Source organism: Musa acuminata, chromosome BXJ2-6 (genome assembly GCF_036884655.1).
Source record: "Musa acuminata AAA Group cultivar baxijiao chromosome BXJ2-6, Cavendish_Baxijiao_AAA, whole genome shotgun sequence".
Classification (NCBI taxonomy): Eukaryota; Viridiplantae; Streptophyta; class Magnoliopsida; order Zingiberales; family Musaceae; genus Musa; species Musa acuminata.
In genome coordinates, this window is record NC_088343.1 from 13454925 (window position 1) to 13477304 (window position 22380).

A 22380-nucleotide genomic window follows, 5' to 3' on the forward strand; every position below is an offset into this window, starting at 1 on the left:
GTCCTGTGAGCTGTTTATCTATCGGATCCATGTGGTCAACCCGAATCCGCTCAATTTATATTAGTATCAAGTGTTGCTGGCTTAAATATCTAATTCGCTTATTAGGATCTGATGGATGAACCCGGATCCGGATGCGCGAATAGAGCAAGTCTACTGCGACGGGATCTGTTTTCCAAGGAGACTACTAACCGATATCGCCACACCAAAAAACTATAGCGAGGCGCCCTCCTCGGCTCCTCCGTCGCCGTGGTGACACACGAACCCAGCGCACGAAATGACGAGGATAGCAGCACCCGACGATGACGACGGCAGCGGCTCCCCTCCTCCTTCTACTCCTCCACCTCCGTCTGCTTCCGCCAAGAGAGATGCCTTTCTGTTGGTGACCCCCGGCAAGCACTCGATCTCCTCATCTGCTTATGAGGGCGGCTGCCGCTACGCTCCTTTTCCTCCTACCCCTCCTTCAGTCGATTCCGCCAAGAGATCTCCCCTTCAGTGGGTGCCTCTCGACAAGCACCCGTTTTTCTCCTCTACCCAGAGCAGCGGCAAATCGCCCAGAGATAGCCGCAGAAGTAGCAACCTCTTGGCTTGGGATGCCGCCTCCTCGCTGCTCTACGCGTGGGATCCCGTCGCACGTTGCGTTCTTCGTCTCTCCTTACGATTCCGGGACGCCGACCCTCATTTCTCGCCTTCCTCCTCCCCTTCTTCAGCGGTCTTGGAGGCAGCCATTCCCCCTGAGGTCGTCACTTCCCCTTTTCCTCCTACGTATATTCGAATCCATCTCCCCCTTTATTCCTTTTGAGTCATGATGTGTGGAAGTCGAATTACTACTATTTTCCGACCGTGAGTTATGTTGTCCGATGTTGTCTTCGTTTAGATAATTTGTCGAACAATTTGAGTGCGACTACTTTGTTTGACTTACGTACTTGATTCTTCCATGATTGTTATGATATATACTCCAAGGGTGCATGTGTTGTTATTATTGTTACTCGTATAAATTATTTTGTAGTGGGTGCATGCTTTGACTCTCTACATTGTCACGGAGCTCAGTTGTTTGTTTAACAATTGCTGGAACAATATTTTAATTAATACAATTTTTGATAATACAATGAAAGCATTAAGTGAAATCTCTCAGACTTAAGCATAAATCTCGTTGTTTATGTATCAAATAATTGTTTGGTTTGTCAAAATGAAATATTGCAATGTTATGATTTTTTTAGTATGTCTGGCACTACAGTTTAAGAAATAATCACACTTGTATAGATCGCAACCCTCTTAGTTAGTCAATCTATTCAATTTGTGTGCTACTTTTCTAGTCTTCTTGGATAACTTGCCATAATTCAGTAGTATTCTTGAATAAATTCCTTCTGATATCCATCATATCCGGTAATGTTTATCTATTGATACTGTGTTTATTCCATTTTCTGTAAATACTGAGCTTGATGAGACAAATAAATGACAGAAGCTCCAGAAAAAGTGAAGACATAAGCCATATCAGGATTAAGTCTCCAAATCTGAAGAGCCTGATTCAAATTGTAATTATTCTTTTTGACCTTTTCACTTTGTTAGGTGATATTTTGTTTCTTGGCTTCATTAGCTGACCGACTAGCCACTCGGACAAGTAATTAGCAAAATGGAATGCTTATACAGAATGGAGCTACAGACTCAGAAATAATGATGACCAATCGGAACTAGTTGCCAATTGAGTCCCAACATTATGTGAATCCACTACTGGTGTATATATTTGTCTTTATTGTTCGGTTGATCAATCATTATGACATTGCAGCTATTGGCTTGTATTTGTTATCTATTGGGCTTTTGCTAAGGTGAAGACAGATAGAACATTGTTATTACAGAGGTGATATTTGTAGATACATGACCAAAAAGATATGTTTGTTGCTTTTGATTAATACCACATTGATAAATCACTTTGGAACTATCAAAATCTATCTTTTTAGCTGCATCTAAGAGATTGGCCTTGCACTCTATATATGTTTACTTATATCACAACCCCAGAATTGTGAAAGAGATGAGAAATAATTGTTGAAGTTGTCAATAGTCTTTCATGTAGATATGCTTCTCAAATTCCAGTATTGATAAATTGGGCCGTCTATGCTGCTCATTTGTCAAAAGATGTCTTTTATTTGTTTGGTCATAAATAAATTTTGACATGGGCTTTCAAGAGTTGACATGCTTGGAAGATTCTATTTCTCAGCCATTTAATTTTCATGGAGCCATAATTCATATATCTTTCACTCATTCCTGTCGATAGACACTGACATCTCTTTCTTCTTTGTATTTCACATCTGTACAAATGTTTTATATATTAATCAGCTGTAGTGTTGTTAGTACTGATATATTTTTTTTAATGGCCAGGTTTTGATGCCAGATTTCCAGATGGAATCAGTGGTTGATCAAATTTCTCTCAATGTAGATGGATCATTATTGCTTCTTGTTGGATCTGACAGTCTGAGAGTCATGTATCTATCCAAAAAGACCTCTCCAACTGATCAAAGATCTTGCAAGTAGGTCAAGAGAACAATATGTTAGATTTCTATGGTTTTTTTCATCTTATTTTTTTCTTTAACTCTGTTAGATTCTTAATGGTGGAAGTGACAATTCTACTATCTAAGAAAGGTGTTGATAGAGTGTGCAGCTTGAGATCTGTAATGTTTCTAACATGATAGTTTGACATTATTCATGTTTGCCATTATTGTCCTATTCATGTTTGCCAATTCTCCTATTCAGTTTGACAATTCACCTATTCATGTTTGCCATTATTGTATACACTACTAAAACAAAAGCGATTTGTAATGTTTCTAACAGGACAGCTTCTGTTGCTTCTCAATTATTTTCTGGCAAAAACAATGGATTACAAACTTTACAAGCATCATGGCATCCATACAGCAGAAGTCATTTTGGCGTTTTGTCATCAGATTCTGTCTTCAGGTGTGTATTCGAAATCGTAAGTTACATGACTGTGGTTTTGTTGTATAATGAATTTTAAGTGCCAAAATATCCATGAGCTTTAGGTTTTTACATTTTGATGTCCCTGTTATTTGTTTTTCATATTCAGTGGTTGAAGTACATCATCATGCTATATGTTATTGACTCCTGAATCTGTGTCCTTTATGTCCTGATTCTGAAGTGGGCTACTATCCTCTTGTCAAGCAAAACATCATGTATCTAGTGGATAGAACTAGAAAGCTTGAGACCGACTGTTTATGTTGAAGTTTGCTTAAATTATCTCGATATTCCTAATACCATCATTACTACTTTTATTTGGATGGTTTGTTTCTATTTCTTGAAGCATTTTTTAAGGAGTTTAATCGGTTTAGACTAATCCTAACACAAAAGCACCTTTCAGCTCTCCCATTCTTTTCCAGAAAATAAAAATAAAAACATCTTTAGCCTATTGAAAAAGTCCCATTGGCATTTTGTTTTTTCCAAGTTAAATTGAATTCTAAGAAACATGGAGTGTTTGTATTAGTTCGTCTCAAAGTTTCTCAATTCTGTAAGGATTCCATGTTATAGTTAAATCTATTTATGAAGGCTTTTCATTTGAAACTGAAGTATGTACGTGATTGAGTATCGATCTGTGGGATTGTCCCCTCATCCACATTTCCCATTGCAATCTATGCAGCCTCTTATACTGAATCTGAAAGGGGAGGAAAAGTAGTGGTGTCTGAATGCAACCAAGAGTAACAGACATGATATCATTAACAGAAAAGTTGCCTTTGTCAAAGCTGAGGCAAGAAGGAATACATATACTTGATCCACATAGTTTGATCCAGAAGCTGTGTTTATTTTGTTGTTTTAATTAGAACTTGGAAATATCTATTTTATGGATGAATGTCTTCTAATGATATTGATAGCTATTTGTTTGATTAGTTTTGCCTTCTTGCATAATACACTGGTTCGATTGTGAATATAGGTTATTAGCCTATGTGGTTGTGGAAATATCCTGAAATGCTTTTCTTTCAGAATGAGGCAAATTTACTAGCACTACAATTGTAATGCCATGAATATCATTCACTTTTGATATCTTATACATGTTCTATCAGTCTCATTAAAAGCTATCTAGTTATCTCATACTGTATCTTCCAAAGCCTCATTCTGCAGAGTTTGTTGATATAAAAAGTTCATGTTTCTGATATAGGAAGTGTTAATTTCTGTGTGCAGACTATTTGATTTGTCATCTGATGTTGAACGAGCAGAGCAGGAATATTATCTGCAGCCCACTGAACCTGTAAGATGCAAAAAGGCTGCTTCATTCTGCCCTGTAGCGTTCTCATTCGGAGGCCAACATCTGTGGGACACATTTTCAGTAAGTATATCTTTGGTACTCGTCTTCCATGCGTCTGTTTCCAAATGTATTTCTTTTGGTGGATTTATTTCGATATTACTTGCATTTTTCTTGTCAAGCATCTATTTAGCACAGTGCTGGTTCTTACTAAATTTTTCATGAACTGCTGTGTCATAATTTATACGCACAATACTGATTGTTATCGAGTTCTTTATGAACTTCTTTGTCACTATTTGTTTGTTGGCATTAATGTAAGCTACACAAACTGTGCTGACAATTGAAATGGTCAGGTGCAAGAGCAGGGCCTCTTCATTATTCTTAATTTTAATCTTTTTTCCCATGATTTCTTCGTCAATTACCCCCTACTCATTAAGATCCTTTAACTTCTCTATTAATATCATGTGGTTGAATACCCAATGAAAATGTCTCTTTTGCGCACTTGAATAACCAATGGAAATGTATTATTAAGAGATCCCAACAATCTAGTATTCTGGGACTAAATGACTTTAAGTTCTATTATAACTACAACTTGGAAAATGAGAACATAAATATTTCCTAGAAAAATGAAAAACCAAAACTGGTTGCCCTTGGCATTTACTATGAACATAAGTGACCTAGGTTGCATGATCTCTCAAGCAAGGTTGATCTCTTAGGCTAGAATGATGTGTGCATCTTTAACTCTTATCCTTAATAGTAATCTCTTAAGCCAGGTTGAGCTTTTAGGCTAGAATGATTTTTGCATCTTTAACTCTTCAAAAGTTTATTAGTTTGGCCATGCTGGGTTTATTGGACTTTCAGATTGCTTGAAACTGGATTCTGTGATAAAATCATGCTGTTTTTACTTTTTACTGACAAAAGGCATCTGAGGTAGAACTTGTTGATGATTTTGAAATTATTAACACATTCTAGCTATGTGGAATTTGCCCTTTTACATCTGCTTATCCAATATTTTTCCAACTTGAGGTAGAACTGGATTCTAACTTGTTGATCTTTTACCTGCTTTGGGTGCAAAGAAATGCCAACTTAATATCTGTATTTTTTGTGCAGATTTTCATTGTTTTCAGTGATGGCTCGGTCTATATCCTCTGCCCAGTTGTTCCTTTTGGAAGGTTATTTCGACTCTTTCATACAAGTTCTTCATTGTGCTATATAATACCTAGTGAGATAGGAGATATCCACACCCATCAAAAGGGATGAGAATCAAATAAACCAAGAAATTAAAAACAAAGAGAGAAAGAATTCCATTAATTGAAATAAATGATTCTTCAAAATGCATAATTGCATTGTGGTCAAAAGATCCATGTCATTTATGTAACTGATTAAAAACATTCGATATTTGTTCCTTGCAGTATCTGCCGTCGGACACACATTGAAGAGATCTATGAAGATATTAATATGTTTGGCTTGAATTCATCAGATTTAAAAGCTGTTAGCAACTCCCGTTTGGCCATTGATTGGTTGGAAGCTACGTTTCCTGAGCTGGCAGATCAATCAGCTGAAGGAGGCAGCACACTAGTCTCGACAGCTCATCCTTATGCCCCAATCGATGCATCACTTTCATTGCAGGTATGCCTTTTGGAATAACTTCCCTGACATTATTGCACTTTGGCGCCATAACTCTGTTCTAATAGACATGAAACTCTTTAAATCTGTGGAGCATTCATAGTTTCTGTAGTCCAGTGAACCGTGAATTTCTTTTGCAAATAAACAGTACTCATTAACCTTTTTCTGTAATTATCGCAAAACATTAACATATTAGATTGAACTAACATGGATCTTGAATGGTGATTGTATGTTGAATCCTGATAGCCAATTATTTGCTCATTAGAAGTTAATATGAGTAGAAATGTGCTCAATTGTTTTCATCTGCTTATGCTCTTAATCTTTCTAAGATTGCTTGGCTTAATATTGTCTCTTATAAGTTGTAGCTTCCTTCTTTATCACCATATGTACACCTGTAAAAACTAGAAACAGAGTTGGCCTGAATTTTTTTTTTGTTTGCCGAAGCAAAGATATCAAGGACTATCAAGATCTTATTCTATTAAGGAAATTAATTAAAGATGGAATGTCATCATTAAAGATGTGGAACCTTTCATATTTGTTTGATAGAAATCGTCTAATTTAGATCTGCCTCCAACACTTGGGAATGAGGATGACAAACCAAGAAGTTGGGGCTTTTCCTTATCCTTTTTCTTTTAATGAGATTTCATATTTTTGATAATGCTTAATGATCATGTGCAGACAATATGTGCCATGGTCTATTGCCTAGTTTAGATTTATACACTGCAAACTTGTTGTTCACATATATCCAAGATATAATATGTTGTTTGGAGCAGTAATTATCTATTATTTCCCAAAATCTATATCTTGTTGTTAGTTGGAGGATGCATCAACACACAAAAAAAAAATTGTAATCTCAGTTATTTGGGGTTGGCAACTACTTGGATGATGGAGCATTTTGTTGCTACTTTTCTGCTAGTTATGTGGCCTCGTAGCAAAGGATGAGCAATCTGGAATATTTATGGAGTTTAAGATTGATTGGTCAACCAATTCATTTTTGTTTCTTATGTCTACATTTTCTAAAATTCCAGATTCTATAGATCTTTTTATTCCAGTTATGTGGGTAATTAGCACTAGGATGTCAAGGAAGCTATTTACTGGATCAAGACAATTTGACTAGACTTTTGGCATTGGGGTCGTAAATTTAATACCATACACTGCTTGGGTGGAAAATAGATTAGCCTGTGAGTCAATGTGGACAGTTCAGTTATCCTCATACAGTCTAAGGATCTTTTAGTATTACCTTTTTATTAATTATCAATATTTATTTGGCCGGATGATTATTTGGCCAGTTTGAAGCAGGCAATAACTAAAAACAATGTCACTCAGAAGTGGCTATATGATGATTTGTTCAAGTGCTATAATTATTAAGCATTGGAACAATTGGAGGTCTAGAAATTTGAAGACAATAGTACTTATGATCCATGACTATCTTGGTATCCCTAAGATACATTGAAGTTTAAAGGCTTTGTTCACTTGCAATAATCATGAAACACTTCTAAAGTTGACACCTTTTTCTACAAGCATGACAGTTTGAGCTTGTGTAGGATATCATTTTCTTCCTTCACCAATGTAACAGTATTTGGCCTCATAAATCCAGGGTCCTCTCACCAAAGTTTATCTCCGCGAGGGAAATAACAAATCTGAGGTTGAGAGCATTGCTGGTGGTGAAGGCAGGGTCGTTGATTTTCTTTACAGATCTATTGGCAAAGATTCAATTCTTGTGATTGCTTGGAGCAGTGGACAACTACAGATAGATGCTCTTGCAGATGAAGTCCAGCCTCAGTGGAATGTTGGTCCCTCTCCCCGTCTTCATCTTGATTCTTATGGTCATATAAAGGGTGTTGCAATGATTTGTGATTCAAGCTCAGAAGAAATTCCTATTTCAAAGTTTTGTCCTCCGGGATCAAATATCTCTATGGCAAATAGATCTAATCTGGGACATCCACCTCCTTTGCTACGATTGGCTATTGTAGATTTGGCACTATCAAAAAATGTGTTGGAGTGTTGCCCTTTGTCATTATTTCCTGATCCTCTTCTTGATCAGACATTTTACTGTCTCCATGGTGGCGGAATAGACTTAATTGCATTGCAGTTTCTGCCATTTACAAATCTGATACCTGACACAGATATGATAGGAAAGCCTCCTTTTGTATACCCTATTCTAAATACATGCAGTAGTGAATCTAGTGAATCTTGCTCGTCGGTGCTTTTTGGATTTGTTGCAATTGCTGACTTGTATGGTCACTCACAGATACTTAGCTTGTCAACATCATATGAGTTTATTGTGCTAGAAGTGAAGGCTTGGAATGAATTACTGCATTTACATGATGATAATGACAAAAGGTCTGCAGTTGATGTGGAAGCTTCTCTTCCTGAGGTCATAAGCAAAGATCTTCTCATTGGGCCAAAGGCCATTGCTATTCCTTCCTCAACAACTCTTCGTTCATTGACTGCTGATTCGATAGAGGGCCGATCAACTCTTCACCACTATATCAAGCTTTTCCGTGAGAACTATGTTGAATACGCACATAAGGTAACAAATAATGCATTTCCATCTGAGTTGGTACTGCCACTATAGTAAGGTTGATATTCTTCATTCAAGATAAATTCTAGTCAGATGCTTTCTGTAGTTTCTATTAAATTTTTATTGTTGACCACAGAAAAATCCTGTGTCTTCCACATATACATCTATGTTTGTACATAAAACGTGTTCTGATGAGTATTTTTATCAACTCTTCTATATTATGAAGCTGGCATTTTTATCGTTATTTCTACTTTTTTTTTTGGAATAATCTAGTTTTATTTATTCATTTGCTATATATTTGACCAGAGATGCTTATGGACTACAGTAAATTTTGTGTATTTAGTCATCTTAAATTTCACCTCTCTAAATCTACATATGCCTACTTATCCATGCTTTTCATCTCAACCCTCATTTCTCTGACTGGATTGTACTTCTGTTTAATGTATAGGAAAGTTATGTAATTCCATCCAATTGGTGATTTACTTTTCTAATTGAGCTATGAGAAATGTGGTAGTGACACCTGAACATTGTTGATTATTTTCTGTTTAAACTTGAGAATTGAGATTTTTGGCTGTCTGTTCATTTTTAGCTTATTCTCACATGTTTAGATGTTGGATTGCATTGTGATAACATCTTAAGACACTTCCCCTCTTTTGGGGTTTCCTGCAAACACAAAATTTGTAGTTAGTGCCAGTTCTTATATTTTTGGCTTGTTTCTGGCTGCTCAGGTCTATGTGGAGCTCAAAGAACATGCTGGTTATCTGCAGACATTTCTCAACGACCAAAACAAACGCCTACGTGAAGCAAAACAGTCTATTTTGAACATTGAAGCCAAAGAAGCAGACATACGGAACCGGATCGACCGCTCCTTCAAAGTGTACGAGCTTCTGGATCAGCGTCTACAGAACTTCAGAAATCTGCCTGCCACAAACAAAAAACCATTGTCGAGAGCAGAACATGAATTCAAGGCCGAGCTCGGTATGTGAAACTCATTAAGCGAACACGCCAATCTATAATTCCATCAGCTAATATGTTTGATATCTCTGTTCATTTACAGACAGGTTTGCAGATGTCGAGTTGGACGCATTACATTCTGCTATTCAAGCTTTGAATGCAAGGCTAAAGAGATTCTACCAATCTTCTTCACCAGCTAGTGCGACACCGAGGAGTCGGAAGAATGTCTCAAACACTCAGTTGTCGCAGATAAAATCATCACTCGAAATGCTCTCACTTCTGAACAAGGAGAATTCCAAGAAGGTGAAGCTTATCGAACACGGGTTGAAGAGCCACGAGAAATAGTGCAGTTGTGTACATATTCAACTTGCATTAAAGTTTTCTTATGATGTGCTTCCAGATCTCCTTCTATAAACCTTAGTTTAATTGCTGCATAATTATTCGTAAACTGTTTGGTAGTCGTAAATTGTCGGTAGAGTATGATTGATCCGGTTGGTCGTCGATCCAAGGTTCTAGTATCATTCAAGTGCTTTGATAAACGATAAAGATGGTATTTGATCCTAAGATCTAATTATCAACCGGTAAAGTTTTTATTAGTCAAGCTAGTCAAATTTTTTTTTATCATCGATATTATTGTTATTATTACAAAATATTATATTCGAAATAACTTTACGAAAATGAAAAAAATCTTGTATGGATGGAGAAAACCAAAAAAGAAAGGCAAAAAAAAAGGGAAATAGAAGCCGAAGGCCTACAAATTGACGACCTCGTCGCAACAAAGAAACTGCTCTAATGGATGAAGACTGAGTGCAAGCGAGCAGCTCGCTAAATACACAGGTGCTCGTTCATATGCCTCTCGAATATGACCATTACCGGTTGCCATCTTATTCGATTGCATTATAGCAAGCAGTCGAATGAGCTACTTATCTCCAATGATTGATTGGAATCTCCTTGCCTTTTATCTCGACAAACAAGCTCCCAATTCGAAACAATGGCATCGTTCATATTCGATTGCATTATAGCAAGCAGTCGAATGAAGTACGATGATTGATTGGAATCTCCTTTGCCTTTTATCTTGACGAACATGCTCCCAATTCCAAACAATGGCATCGATCCCCTCCAAGTGAATGCACCCGTGAATACCAACCAAGCGCAGGAGAAGCTACACTACCATGGTGTAGAGCACAGTAGAAGGTAGCATGTAGCGACACGTTAACGGCGGAAGGGCAGAGAACGCAGTGACAACCATGACATCACCACCCCTTCCCCTCCATTTCCGTGTCTTCTTTCGCCTGCTCACACCGCGATTTCTTCCGCTTGTCCATAACCACAATGCCCATAAGAGGCCACCTCTTCTTTCCGTCGCTCCACACATCCTCTCCTGCTCGTCTGTTGTAGGGGTGATGGCTCAGGGAAGGGGCAGTGCCGTGGCGATGGGGCTCGCTTTGCTCTGCCTCCTTGTCCACAGCGAGGTCGCCCGGGCCGCCACCTTCGTCGTGGGCGACAGCGGCGGCTGGACCTTCAGCACCGCCGGTTGGCCCAGCGGGAAGCGCTTTACGGCCGGCGACGTACTCGGTGAGTTCGAATCCGGTTTATTATCTTTAAAAAAATACTAACAAAATGGACGTAAATTATAATTTCTCCAAAAAGATATGAACATAAAAAAATAAAAATCATAAATAAATAAATAAAACTCATATTAAATATATTAAATATTATATATGATTACTTATAATCTCTCATTTTTATATCTATATCTTTTTTTCAATTATACGTTTAAAATATTACATGAGTCTTTATTTATATAAATAGATAAATTTAAGATTCTTTTTTACTAATCTTGATAGTAATTCTTAAGGTTAATTATTACATCCTATTAATATCGTAATTTATATATTTAAAAAATTATATTAAGATCATTTTACTTTATTTATTCTAATATTATTAATTATATTGATAAAAAAATACAACATAACATAATATATAACATTATGCGCTAGATTGATACAAACATATGAGCTTATTTTAGTACGTGAGATATTAGAATTATCTTTTTACTAATAAAGTTATTAGAAATGGAATAAATATTAAAATTATTTTTTATCTTTTATTTTTATGTCGATGTAATCTATTATATTTTTTTATCAATGTGACCGATAATATTATAATAAATGAGATTATTTATTTTATTTTTAAAATTATAAAAAAAATTAATATATTTTTTTTAAATACATATATCTTAATACTAATAGAATTCAATTACAGGAGTTAATATATAATTAACCTTAATTCCTATCTTAATTAAAAGTTAAGAATCAAAATCATAATAATATTTAACTTAATATTCCAATAATGATGCAGAGTTCAGGTACAACCCTTGGGCACACAACGTGGTGGCAGTGAGCGCGGCGGGGTACAGGAGCTGCTCGGCTTCTCCGGCCGCGCGGGTCTTCACCTCCGGGAACGACCGCGTCACGCTGGCCCGGGGGACGAACCACTTCATCTGCAGCCTCGCCGGCCACTGCGAGTCCGGCATGAAGATTGCCGTCACCGCCGTGTAGCGTCCCCCCTCTGTCATCATCGTTCACGTGTCTTCCTCTTCTTGACGCGATTCCAACACAGTGTTATGTTTGACTATGACTGCATCGTTTGCCATTATACGTAATATGACTCGTGTAATTAGAACTTAAATTGCCACTATAAGTCACAGTTTCAGCTAATCGTACCCATCGAACCAACTGCAGTGCTGCAGTTTAATGTCCGGACACACAATCTTCACCGATCATTCTCGACAATACAAAAGCTGTCTCCGCATATGGTATATAAAATTCGATCTCTTAAATGTTTTTCATTCTCTACCTCATCTTTATCATAAACTCGAACCTTATTTGACTTGAGTATTAGAAGAGGATTCTATCATATTATGTCAAAATATATCGGTACGATAGCATTCGCATTATCATTCATAATTTTAGATGATTGTATCATATGATATCGAAATATATCGCTACGAGAATATTTCGTCTTAAAACGAGACAAATAAAACATAAACAAGAATGTCAAACATTAGTGAGTATCCAATCCCTTCACTCAACAAGTAGATTAGGATTTATGTTTGTGTCGAAAGAGATCTCATCCGTTTAGGCCCGAGAGAGAGGTGAAAGACATGTCTATAGCTACTTAGAGTGCTCAATATGAGTGTCCATCTCGTTCAACAAGATTCACTTTAATCTTGTTGAACGAGATCCAATCAACTCTACAGATTGATCGTTTTAATCTAAAATTGGATATAAATTGGATTGAGGCAACAACGGATCCAATCATAATTTCAAGGCCTACATAAAGTAAATGATGTTTAATAAATGATCTCTAGCACTGTGATAATATATAATATACAAATGATCTCTACAGATTTACTGTGATGACATATAAATTTGATACACTCACCCTTCTGTCGACTCCAGCAAAGATACTGATCCAATCAACAACAGCTGATAGTATTACCCCACTCTCTTTCCATTCTTGCTGAACCTGCACAATCTGCACATCAAGGTAGAAGAAGTTGGAAGATGTGTCTGTTCTTGGAGTCAAAGGCTGCAAAAGCCAAAAGTGTGTGTGTCTACCATTGCAGACAAGTCCACCAACCTCCTCCTCTCTCTCATTTTTGTTGCTCTTGGAATGCTTCCGTAGGCTTCTAGTTGGTTGTCTACCATGACATGACAAGACAACTGATTACTCTCAGCTGGATGTTTTTGTATTGTGTGTGGATTGAAGCCGAGGAAGCTTCAAAATTGATCTCAAATTTAATGTATAAATGCCAATCACTTGGCTGACATTTGATGGCCACATACTGCAGGTTTTCTGGCCAACATGAGAATGAGATCACTAATCTGAGGACAAATGTAGTAGCAGAGTAAAGTGCCATGTTTTAGGGTTGTTGGGCCACATGTCCCTTCTTCCACTTTTGCAAACTACTACTAGAAAGATTGATCAAAACCTAATCTTAAATCACACATCAACTCCACACCAGAAAGATATTTCCAACTGCATTCCCTGTGACACTTACAGATGATGCCTTTAGGTAGGTCCATTCATAGGTAGTGTGTACCACAAGGAATGAGAGTGTTTTACTGATGCTTAAAGCAATCCCCAGTTCCCTTTTCCAGGCCACTCTGTAATCAAGTTGCATGTGCACATCTTGAAGGCCATACCCCACCTAGATTACCTGTTCTTCCTGATGGTCCCACCTTGGGATTAGGTATAAGTAACCAGCTGGACCTGTCCTCACTGAAAAGCTAGCAAACATTATGGTGTTTCAGTGATATCAGCTTTTGTGTATAAAAATGGATGTGGAGAGCATCAAAGGCACATATCAAGGACCACTACAGTTCTTGAGGGGTCAAGAACATAATGTAATGACCAAACATACAGAACATATTGATTATATTCAAACACCATTACTCAAAGATCAGCATACAGCTATCATTTTCCCTCTATAGGAAAAGGAAGTGAAGAAAAAAATAATAAAAAAAAGAACACAAGGAAGTCCATTCACCCTACTTTCTCCTTTTAAACTTCTGTACAACTTTGAAAGCCATGATTCCTACTACAATGACATTATGAGTGGCTGACCAACCACCCTCCCCTGCCTCATCCACCTTGCCCCACAGCAAAGGGGTTGGGCCCAAAAGAAAAGAAAAGAAAAAAAAGGAAAAGAAATGGAACAAAAGGAAGCCCCACAAAAAGCTGGGCCTGGGAAAGCAGCTTCCATCCATGGTCTGCTCCCACACACTGTAAAGCAACCAACAAAATACAGAACCAGGAGCTCAGTTCCACCCCTGGTATGACCAACCTGCATACCATGACTCATTCATTCATTTCTTGTATACCATGGTTACTGTTGCAACTAGATTTCAGATGTTTGATCAACTCCGATAAGGTAGCCTCCATCTGTCATAAAAATCCATTCAGTTCAAAGATTGCTGGGATAAGAATTTCAAAGCTTGTCTCTTCTCAATGGCCTTTGTAATAAAATCAGACAAGTAAATGCCCTGTAGGTGGGACATCTCTTTTATTATTTCTTTACGTTGGGTGTGTGTGCATGTGTGTTTGCTTGTCAGTTTATGCTGATATGTAGATATGTTAAACTTGTGACTAGTACATGCACTGAATTTTTGTGGAAATTGGATGTGGAAGACCCAACTGTAAAAATATAAAAGCAGTTTGAAACTGTAATGAGTAGCAAGCGGAATTATGATAAGCAGTATTTGCCTGCACCATAAATATGGCATCTAAAAAGATGAGAATCAAATTACCTTCATTTTGTGTGCACACTAGGCAGATAATGAAGCCAAAGCATCATAGGAGTTCATGGCTCGAAGTTCCACATCCCTCAGATCACGAAGATGTTCTAAAATCTCCTGAAGAAGATGTATTCCCTTGTCACCTTTCTTCAAGGAACCAATGCAATTCTTAAGAAACTCTCTATCAGCCTCAAGAGCATGTAGCCTCTCATTGATGTTATAAACCTCCTCTTCAATTGCAAGCTTTTTCTGCTCTTCTGCAATATTTGAGATTGTTTCAGGAGAAGCATCTGCTGCTCCTTCCTCGGTGCATATATCATCTTCATTTTCATTACTAATGGCATCGAAGAGAGGAAGAAGCCGCTTTCCTTTAAAGCCCATGTTTCTTCTTTCACTAGGTTGCTTCCTGTTAGTTTCTAGTTCATCTGAGAAACCGTTCGCATAATCATGTAAATCATCACCTGGAGGTTCACGATGTCCATTTGAAACATGGCCATTTTGATCTGAAACATGGTCTATGACTTTTGAATCATGAGAGTCCTCACCATCCAATGTAAAAAGTTTACTTTCCAATGCCCTCAGTTGCTCGAGTATGGATCGCCTCTCTTCCTCAAAATCAGCCAATGATTCCTCAAGTGTGATCAGATGCCTTTCAGTGCCTTGATCTGTCCCTGAAATTAACACAGCATCAGATGGAGTATTTTGATTGCTTTCATCAGGACTGTAGGTATGCTCATCTCCTTCCTGGAACTCAAAGGAGAGGTCATCACTGTCTTCAGCACTTGATGAAGCAGATGTTCTGGCCTTACCATTGATCTTATGCTTTGTCATTCGTCTCCTCTCCATGGCCTCATAATGTAGAACCTTATTTCGATAAACTTCGAGCTCCTTCTCCAAGTCTTGTTTCTCCCTCTCCCTTTTTATCATCAGTTCATTCAGGAGTTCTAAGGCTTCCTGGTCATACTCTGACTGTTCGTCCATCATCCGCTGATACTGCAATGCTTCCATCTGCATCGCAGCTTTCTCTTCTTGAAGCCTGGTAATCATTGCCATTGTTTGGTTAGCAGCAATGGCAGCGGCACTTCTCTCTTCCTCGAGCTCAGCATATAATGCACTCAGGGCCTTCCGTTCTGCTTTCAGAGCAGCTTTGAGCTGATCTACAGCCAATGTCTCACACCCTTCAAACTCACTAGCAACACTTCCATCAAGAGACTCTGTTCCTGATTCTCTCCTTCCGAATAAGAACCGCTTATGTAAACCATGAATGCCATCAACCGAAGTTGGTGTTTCAGGTGCCCTCTCCTCTTCAATCTCATTATTTTCTTGGGATACAACTACATCTACATGATCTGGGTTCTCCACTGTAATCATAATTGCTTCAGTTTCAGTGACTGATATTTCTTCAACAAACAAAAGAAATAATCAAGGCATAAGAAAAAAGCATAAGCAGTCGTATATAAATGACAAAAAGTTGACTGTCCATGAGATGGTTAAAAGGGCTGATGTGAAATAGTTACCTTTGTCTGTAGCAGTCATCTCATTATAGCTCTCTGTTTGTTGATCCTGTGTGTTTTCTGACATTAGAATTGGCTCATGAAGATGTGCATGATCCATGTATTCCTGGTCACATATCTCACTCCCTATAGATATTTCACAATTGGTCTCCACATCGATCAATTTATTTTCTTCTTCATAAGCTGTTGTCATCAATATAAGTTATGTTTGATTTTGGGATGGAGCAATATTGATAAGCATACAAAATAATAACTGACTACTAAATTATTTCTCTAATCACAAATCATCTTACCATGTGTTCTAGGAAGATCTTCCTCGCCCATTAATGATTCCACTTGAATAACAACAGCATCCTTAAGTGTTATGATTGGTGTTGCTAGAGAATCAACAACTTGATGATCAGATAAGCATTCACCAGTAGGCTCTGAAGCAGAAAGAACTACAGAATTCTGTTCGAGGATGTCATCCCCTTCCAATATATGCAAAGAAGAAACCTTTTCCTCCGCTGAAATGATTCCTAAATCAAGAGTCATGGAATTCTGTTGGGCTCTATCAACATCAGAAAAATTCTCTTCAATGGTATCATCACTCTCTTCGAAAGGAGTCAATGTTATTTCCTCATCTGATATGCTTCTTTTATCAAGAGTCACAGCATGCTGTTGGCCTCCTTCCATCTCAGAATCAGCCCTCTCTCCAGCAGAAACCAATGTCTTTTCCTCCTCTGACATGCATATTGTATATTCAAGACCAACAACTTGATGTTCCGCTGAAACATCCTCAGAAGAATTCTTTTTTGTGACATCAGCACTCCCTACAGCAGATGCCAATGTTGTCTCCTCTATGATGCATCCAACATCAAGAACCATCACTCCTTGTTCCACTCCATCATTCCTTAAAGAATTCACTTCAACAATATCAGCCATCTCTGTAGCAGAAAGCAATTCTTTCTCCTCCTCTGCAATGCTCCCGATATCAAACGGCATATCGTCTTGCTGCATTTCACCATATCCAGAAGAATTCACTTTGAAAACATCAGTCCCTCCTCCAAGAAAAGCTACTGCTTCTCTCTCCTCTCCGATGCTTCCGGTATCAAGAACTTTGATAGCGTCACCAGCATGCCCAAGCTCTCCCTGATCTTGTTTGCCAGACGCATATGCAACATGTCTATTTGTCATGGTCGCTGAGTCAATCAGCTCCACTGGAAACAACCTGTCCTCACCGTGTATGTTCTCTGGATACCGAATGAGGAGTTCCAAAGAAGCATCTTCCATCAATCGGCCGGCATCAGAGAATTCGATGAGGGTTTCTATTTCTTCCACCTCTCTCTCCGAAATGATAGTGCCTATCGCTTCCATACCACCAAACTTTTCTTCAATTTCCTCCTCCTCCTCATGGCGTCCATCAGCTTGATCTTCAGATACCAACTCCCCGCTCTCCACCTTTTCTTGGCACAAGGCATCATCTTCCCTAAGAACTTTGCGATCGCCCACAACGAACTCATTCACCAAGTTCCCCTTCTGGTCATACTCCACGTTGCCCACGGAAGGTCTACCGAGGAGGTAAGGCGAGTAGAACCCGCTCTCAAGGACGACGTCGCAGCACGAGCACCTCAGATCCTTCTCCCCCTCCTCAATCCGCTTCATCCATGAAAGGACGGCGACCTCAACGGGTCGGGACGAGGAGGAGCAGTCCTCGCACATCTCCCCGGCCTCCGCCAGCCGCCGGTGGTGGCCGCAGTAACCCAACTTGGCGACCTCAGCGGCGTGCTCGTCGCAGATGAGGTCACGGAGGGCGCACCGCCGCCGGCCCTCATCGGACTGGAAGAGGTGGTCCACCCGCGAACAGAAGATGCAGGGGGGCTTGAGGCCGAAGTAGTCGGCGAACCGGGCGATAAGGTAGGCGAAGAATCCGTTGAGCAGGAGGAGGATGATGAGGGCCCATTCCAGGATCGCGTATGCCAGTATCAACGCCATCCGGTGGCTGTTCCGGTGCAATACAGTCGCGAATTTGTTGGCCGCCATGGGATATATATATGGATCGATGAGATCGGATGATGGATCTAAGACCTTGAGGAGAGCGGACAGGTGCTATTGACAGGTATCTCTTGTCGACGAAGATGGCGATCGGAGACCAGGATAACGAGGTGCCGGCCAAAGGAGACGGAAGAAGAAGAGGAAAGGTATGACCAGAGTAAGAATGAGGAGAAAGAATGGGAGGCATAAACCAAGCTTTGGGTTCTGATCACACCGTGATTGCTATTTTGCCCCCTGGCGTCCTGATTGGATCAGACGGTTGAGAGAGTCCCTGCCACGGCTAAGCCACCTTCCGCTTTCTCCCGCTCGGCAAAAGGTAACGTATAGTTGAAGTATAAAGTTCCCAGCTCACGTCCTCGTCTCATCATGGCCCACGAATTTTAAAGCATGGCTGTGTCTGTTCGCTCGGGGTGGTTACGCAGCGGTGGGTTTCACGCGCCACCTGCGCGACTGCTGTGGTAGTTTCCTTCAGCCCAGTGCGGGGAATGTGTTCGCTAAAATGTCTGTGAGGGAGTCTTTGGAAAGTTAGGAAAATTTCCTCTAGTCAATCTTCTTAAGGTTTCTTGGATGCTCAGATAAATGTGATTAAGAACAATTGGCATCTTGATGTTTCTATATCCATAAAACCTACTTGTTTTGATGTTTCCTGTGATAAATGCACATCAATAGGTATTCGATTTGTTATATAATGGGTATTGGAATTACGGTTTACTTAAACAATGTTTTCATTCTAATAGTCGCAAGCTTATCTATAACATGGATGTGCCACATTTCCCTTGTGATCATATAAATGGATATGGAGAGATGGCTTAATAAGACAATCTTGCTTATAAGTGTACTATAGACATGGACAAATAAGATATGCCTAATGGTCTAAGCTTCAAGAACTACTTTCTGTGAGGTTAACTTGTTCAGGTGTCGGTCTTGCTCACGTCTTATATGTTGGATGAACAACAACATATTGTATTTAAATATTCTTTTTGTTAATTTGATATTTCTTAAATAATAGATTGGGTGTAATGGGGATGAAGCATATTTGGAAATTTCAAGTGGTTTCGAATTTTCTTCTCGAACTAAAACTTCGGCTAAACCGTTAACCCATTTCGATTTCAATTTCAACTTCAACACATTTTTTTTCTTTTTCTATTGGAGTTTAATAGCATATAATGAATGTTATGATGAACTTATATTGTAAAGGATAACAGCAGCATTGGATTCCTTCCTTTCCAATAGCAATATTTTTTTCTTCGGTCACAATATTTTGACGTCACCAAATACATAAAATAAGTAACACGCAACGTATTAAATATTAAGGTTGTTTTTATTTAAAAAAATAATATAATAGACAAAATTAAGGACATTATACCGAGAAAAATCTCCGCATCCATATTCGATTTTACTTGAGATAATATTTTTTATTTAGATGAAAATATTGTTATATTTTTACTTAAATAACTTGATCATTGATACTATTTAAAAAATCTTAGTTTTGATAATTAATTATCATAAAATTCTCAAAAAATAAAAATATAATAGTAATTATTTTAGAATCAGATAATTAATATTAAATTTTTATTTTGTAAAATTTTATGATAATTAATTATCGATTTTTTTAAATAACATATGTGATTAAATTATTTTGGTAAACGATTGAGGATATTTTCGTCCAAAAAAAAACTACCCTACGTAAAATTGATTTGAATTAAAAAACGAATGTGGGTCGTCAGTTGGAGCTTTTCCCGGTGAAATTGATTTGAATGAATGGTTGCGGTTAAAGTGACGAGCCGGTGGACGGATAGATGGGCACACCTACATCTTCGTCGCTCCTTTTCCGAAGCCGAGTCTTCGCTCTCGTCCTCCTTGTGCTCCGCTCTGTTGCGCGTCGCCGTGATCGAGAAGCCGACGTCGATGGACGTAATCGACCAGGTAATGATATCTCTGTGTGGCCGATTCTTCATAGTTCCCCCGCGCTGCTTCTCTGTCGTTCCGCCACTCTATCCGGGAAACGTTAGGGCTTCCAATGAATCATGCCATGCTGCATAATATCTTCGCGGGATTGCAATCGCGGAACCCTCATTAAGAATGCACGGCATGGGGTCGGTTGCTTTTGAGGTTGGAAGGAAACTATGCTTGAGTTTGTATTTGTCGATAATTCGTCCGACACATTTCTTGGCTTGCATGCGAAGAAATTCAAGAACGGTATTGGCTTGCTTATTATTGTTTGGTTGATTGTGTCGCCAATTTCTGACGATGATCAATAGCGTGAGTAATTTATCCATCTTATCTACCCATTGGACAAGTGCTCTTTGTAGACTGGGCTTCTATTTATCGATTTGCATCTTGAAATATTAGATGGTGGATTTACTCTGGTTGTTCATCACTTTGTGCAGGAGTTCCACAGATTCAAGCAGATACAAGGATGATATCGATTAGAGTTTTTTAGCTCAATGCTTTGATCCATTTGGCTGGTAACAGTTTACTTCTGTTATTAAATTAAGTTATATCTATTCAGTATTATCTTATTCATAGATCATCTATCTATTCTGACTAATATCGACTGGTATCTCCTGGAGTATAATACTCTCTTTGTCCACTTACATCGATCTGAGGTTTGACAAAGACTATAATGTACAGGATGGTAGTGCTCTGTGAAAAGATCATGAAGTTGCACCAGGAGACCTGGCTGCAGTTGTTAGTTTTCTCATTTCTGAAGTCAGGTCAATTGAGCTACCATGAGTTTGCAAATAAACTTTTCATCAAATCTTTTGACACATTTTAATCGGTATCTAAGCTATGCATCCATGCAAAGTTTCAATCAATACAAAGACTAGACTCTACAGGATGAAATTTTTTTCATAAGCTAATATATTTGGTAAAAGAAACTAATATATTAAAGTTTAAGCAATTTATTTTTTGATGCGGACCAAAATTACTATACAACACACAACAAAACAATCTCAAACTTCTCCAAAATGGCAGATGACCCTGATTTTCTTGTCAATGAATTGTTATTTTTCTTATATGATTTAGATAAAGAACGTTGAGAGGACCAAAAAATTTTGATAAGATATAAGATAAGAAACTCGAAGTTGGGGTATATGGCTTAGTTTTGATTGTTACTTTCTTAAGGAAGCAACATTGAAGTGGGAAGATGAAGATTTTCCATAGGTTTCTTCTTTTTAAAGACAACACTCGGATGATATGGCAAATAAGGCAAGAAATTGGAGGTTGGGATATTTGAAGGAAGACTTTTGACCTGAGTTTTCCAGTTGTTAGTTTTAGAATTTGCAAGTTTCTTGATCTGGGGATATAGGGTGTATAATCCTCTATTTCCCTTATCAGTTCTACACCCTTCCTGAGCTAAGATAGCCACATCTTGAATGTCAATTTAATCCACAGTATTTAATCCATTTCAAGGGGTCTGAAAAGTTGCTTTGATTTGTTAAATAACCAAAATAGCTCTAGCCAACAAACTTGTATGTGCCAGATCTTGATGATTGAGATCTAAAACATGAGGCTTAATCACTATCTCTTCTATTTAAGTCTCTGATGTTTCTTCATAAATCTGCAAGAACTAGATTTGGTTTTTGTGTGGGATCAAGTTTGGATAGTCTCCCACCATGCTGTTGATCATGTTCTTATTGGTTCCACTCGCCTCATTGAGATGAGGGCAATGCATGGATGTGAGCTGGTCCATGGTGCACATGAAAAGACATACAGAGTTGATGATATCATTTCTACCGACCCATTATAATACTTTGTAACTCTGCAAATTTTACTCGTTGGTTTAGGTTATTGTGGAAACCTAGCATATTCCATTAGAAAGATAAAAAACCATAAAATGCTAAATTATTTACACCAATGTCTCTTTATGAACAGCTACTGCAAGGATCCCTATGGGATATTGCAAAGAGAATTAAATCCCTACAGACGAACCAAGTTGAATGGAGAGAAGAATCTGATAAGAGGTATCATCTAGAATCTTTATTTGCAAACTGTGCAGTTCTTATGGATGGTCACTGTACTTGATATTACTTAGTTCACATTGGTGGTTGGTTATTTGGTTTTCATTGTTTTGAAATTGTGTTATATTTTCCTCCACATTCAAAAAAGATATACTGATCCAAGATTGTAGAATGCAATTTCGATTACGAACCAGCTTCTGCAAGAATTAGGTGGATAAAT

The 22380-nt window shown here is 38.3% G+C and overlaps 3 protein-coding genes across 5 annotated transcripts; 2 read left to right on the forward strand and 1 right to left on the reverse strand.

Moving 5' to 3' along the window:
* Positions 1-178: 178 nt before the first annotated feature.
* On the forward strand, positions 179-9802 carry LOC103988024 (nuclear pore complex protein NUP88). The gene is made up of 9 exons (XM_009406515.3): positions 179-736; positions 2374-2522; positions 2824-2946; positions 4180-4324; positions 5351-5412; positions 5653-5869; positions 7464-8399; positions 9119-9368; positions 9448-9802. Exons 1-9 carry the CDS (start codon positions 275-277, stop codon positions 9687-9689), a joined length of 2586 nt encoding a protein of 861 aa, XP_009404790.2. The 5' UTR covers positions 179-274; the 3' UTR covers positions 9690-9802.
* Positions 9803-10513: 711 nt separating this feature from the next.
* On the forward strand, positions 10514-12153 carry LOC135614990 (chemocyanin-like). The gene is made up of 2 exons (XM_065112912.1): positions 10514-10919; positions 11706-12153. Exons 1-2 carry the CDS (start codon positions 10592-10594, stop codon positions 11903-11905), a joined length of 528 nt encoding a protein of 175 aa, XP_064968984.1. The 5' UTR covers positions 10514-10591; the 3' UTR covers positions 11906-12153.
* Positions 12154-13770: 1617 nt separating this feature from the next.
* Positions 13771-18399, reverse strand: LOC135614991 (myosin-binding protein 3-like). 3 transcript variants are annotated; one of them, XM_065112914.1, is made up of 4 exons: positions 16455-18399; positions 16165-16344; positions 14660-16038; positions 13771-14294 (listed from the first exon to the last, which is right to left on the reverse strand). In XM_065112914.1, exons 1-3 carry the CDS (start codon positions 18181-18183, stop codon positions 14678-14680), a joined length of 3270 nt encoding a protein of 1089 aa, XP_064968986.1. In that variant the 5' UTR covers positions 18184-18399; the 3' UTR covers positions 13771-14294; positions 14660-14677. The 3 variants fall into 3 exon arrangements, with proteins under 3 accessions (XP_064968986.1, XP_064968987.1, XP_064968985.1); XM_065112915.1 differs by having other exon boundaries at positions 14660-16008; positions 16455-18398; XM_065112913.1 differs by having other exon boundaries at positions 14660-16047; positions 16455-18397.
* Between the last annotated feature and the right edge of the window lie 3981 nt (positions 18400-22380).

Coding starts and splice junctions, on each gene's coding strand:
- LOC103988024 (XM_009406515.3), top strand. CDS start 275: ATGACGAGGATAGCAGCACCCGACGATGACGACGGCAGCGGCTCCCCT. Junction 8,400..9,118: donor ATGTTGAATACGCACATAAG/GTAACAAATAAT, acceptor CTGGCTGCTCAG/GTCTATGTGGAGCTCAAAGA. Junction 9,369..9,447: donor TGAATTCAAGGCCGAGCTCG/GTATGTGAAACT, acceptor GTTCATTTACAG/ACAGGTTTGCAGATGTCGAG.
- LOC135614990 (XM_065112912.1), top strand. CDS start 10,592: ATGACATCACCACCCCTTCCCCTCCATTTCCGTGTCTTCTTTCGCCTG. Junction 10,920..11,705: donor TACGGCCGGCGACGTACTCG/GTGAGTTCGAAT, acceptor ATAATGATGCAG/AGTTCAGGTACAACCCTTGG.
- LOC135614991 (XM_065112913.1), bottom strand. CDS start 18,183: ATGGCGGCCAACAAATTCGCGACTGTATTGCACCGGAACAGCCACCGG. Junction 16,345..16,454: donor AGATCTTCCTAGAACACATG/GTAAGATGATTT, acceptor TGATGACAACAG/CTTATGAAGAAGAAAATAAA. Junction 16,048..16,164: donor GATGACTGCTACAGACAAAG/GTAACTATTTCA, acceptor TGTTTGTTGAAG/AAATATCAGTCACTGAAACT.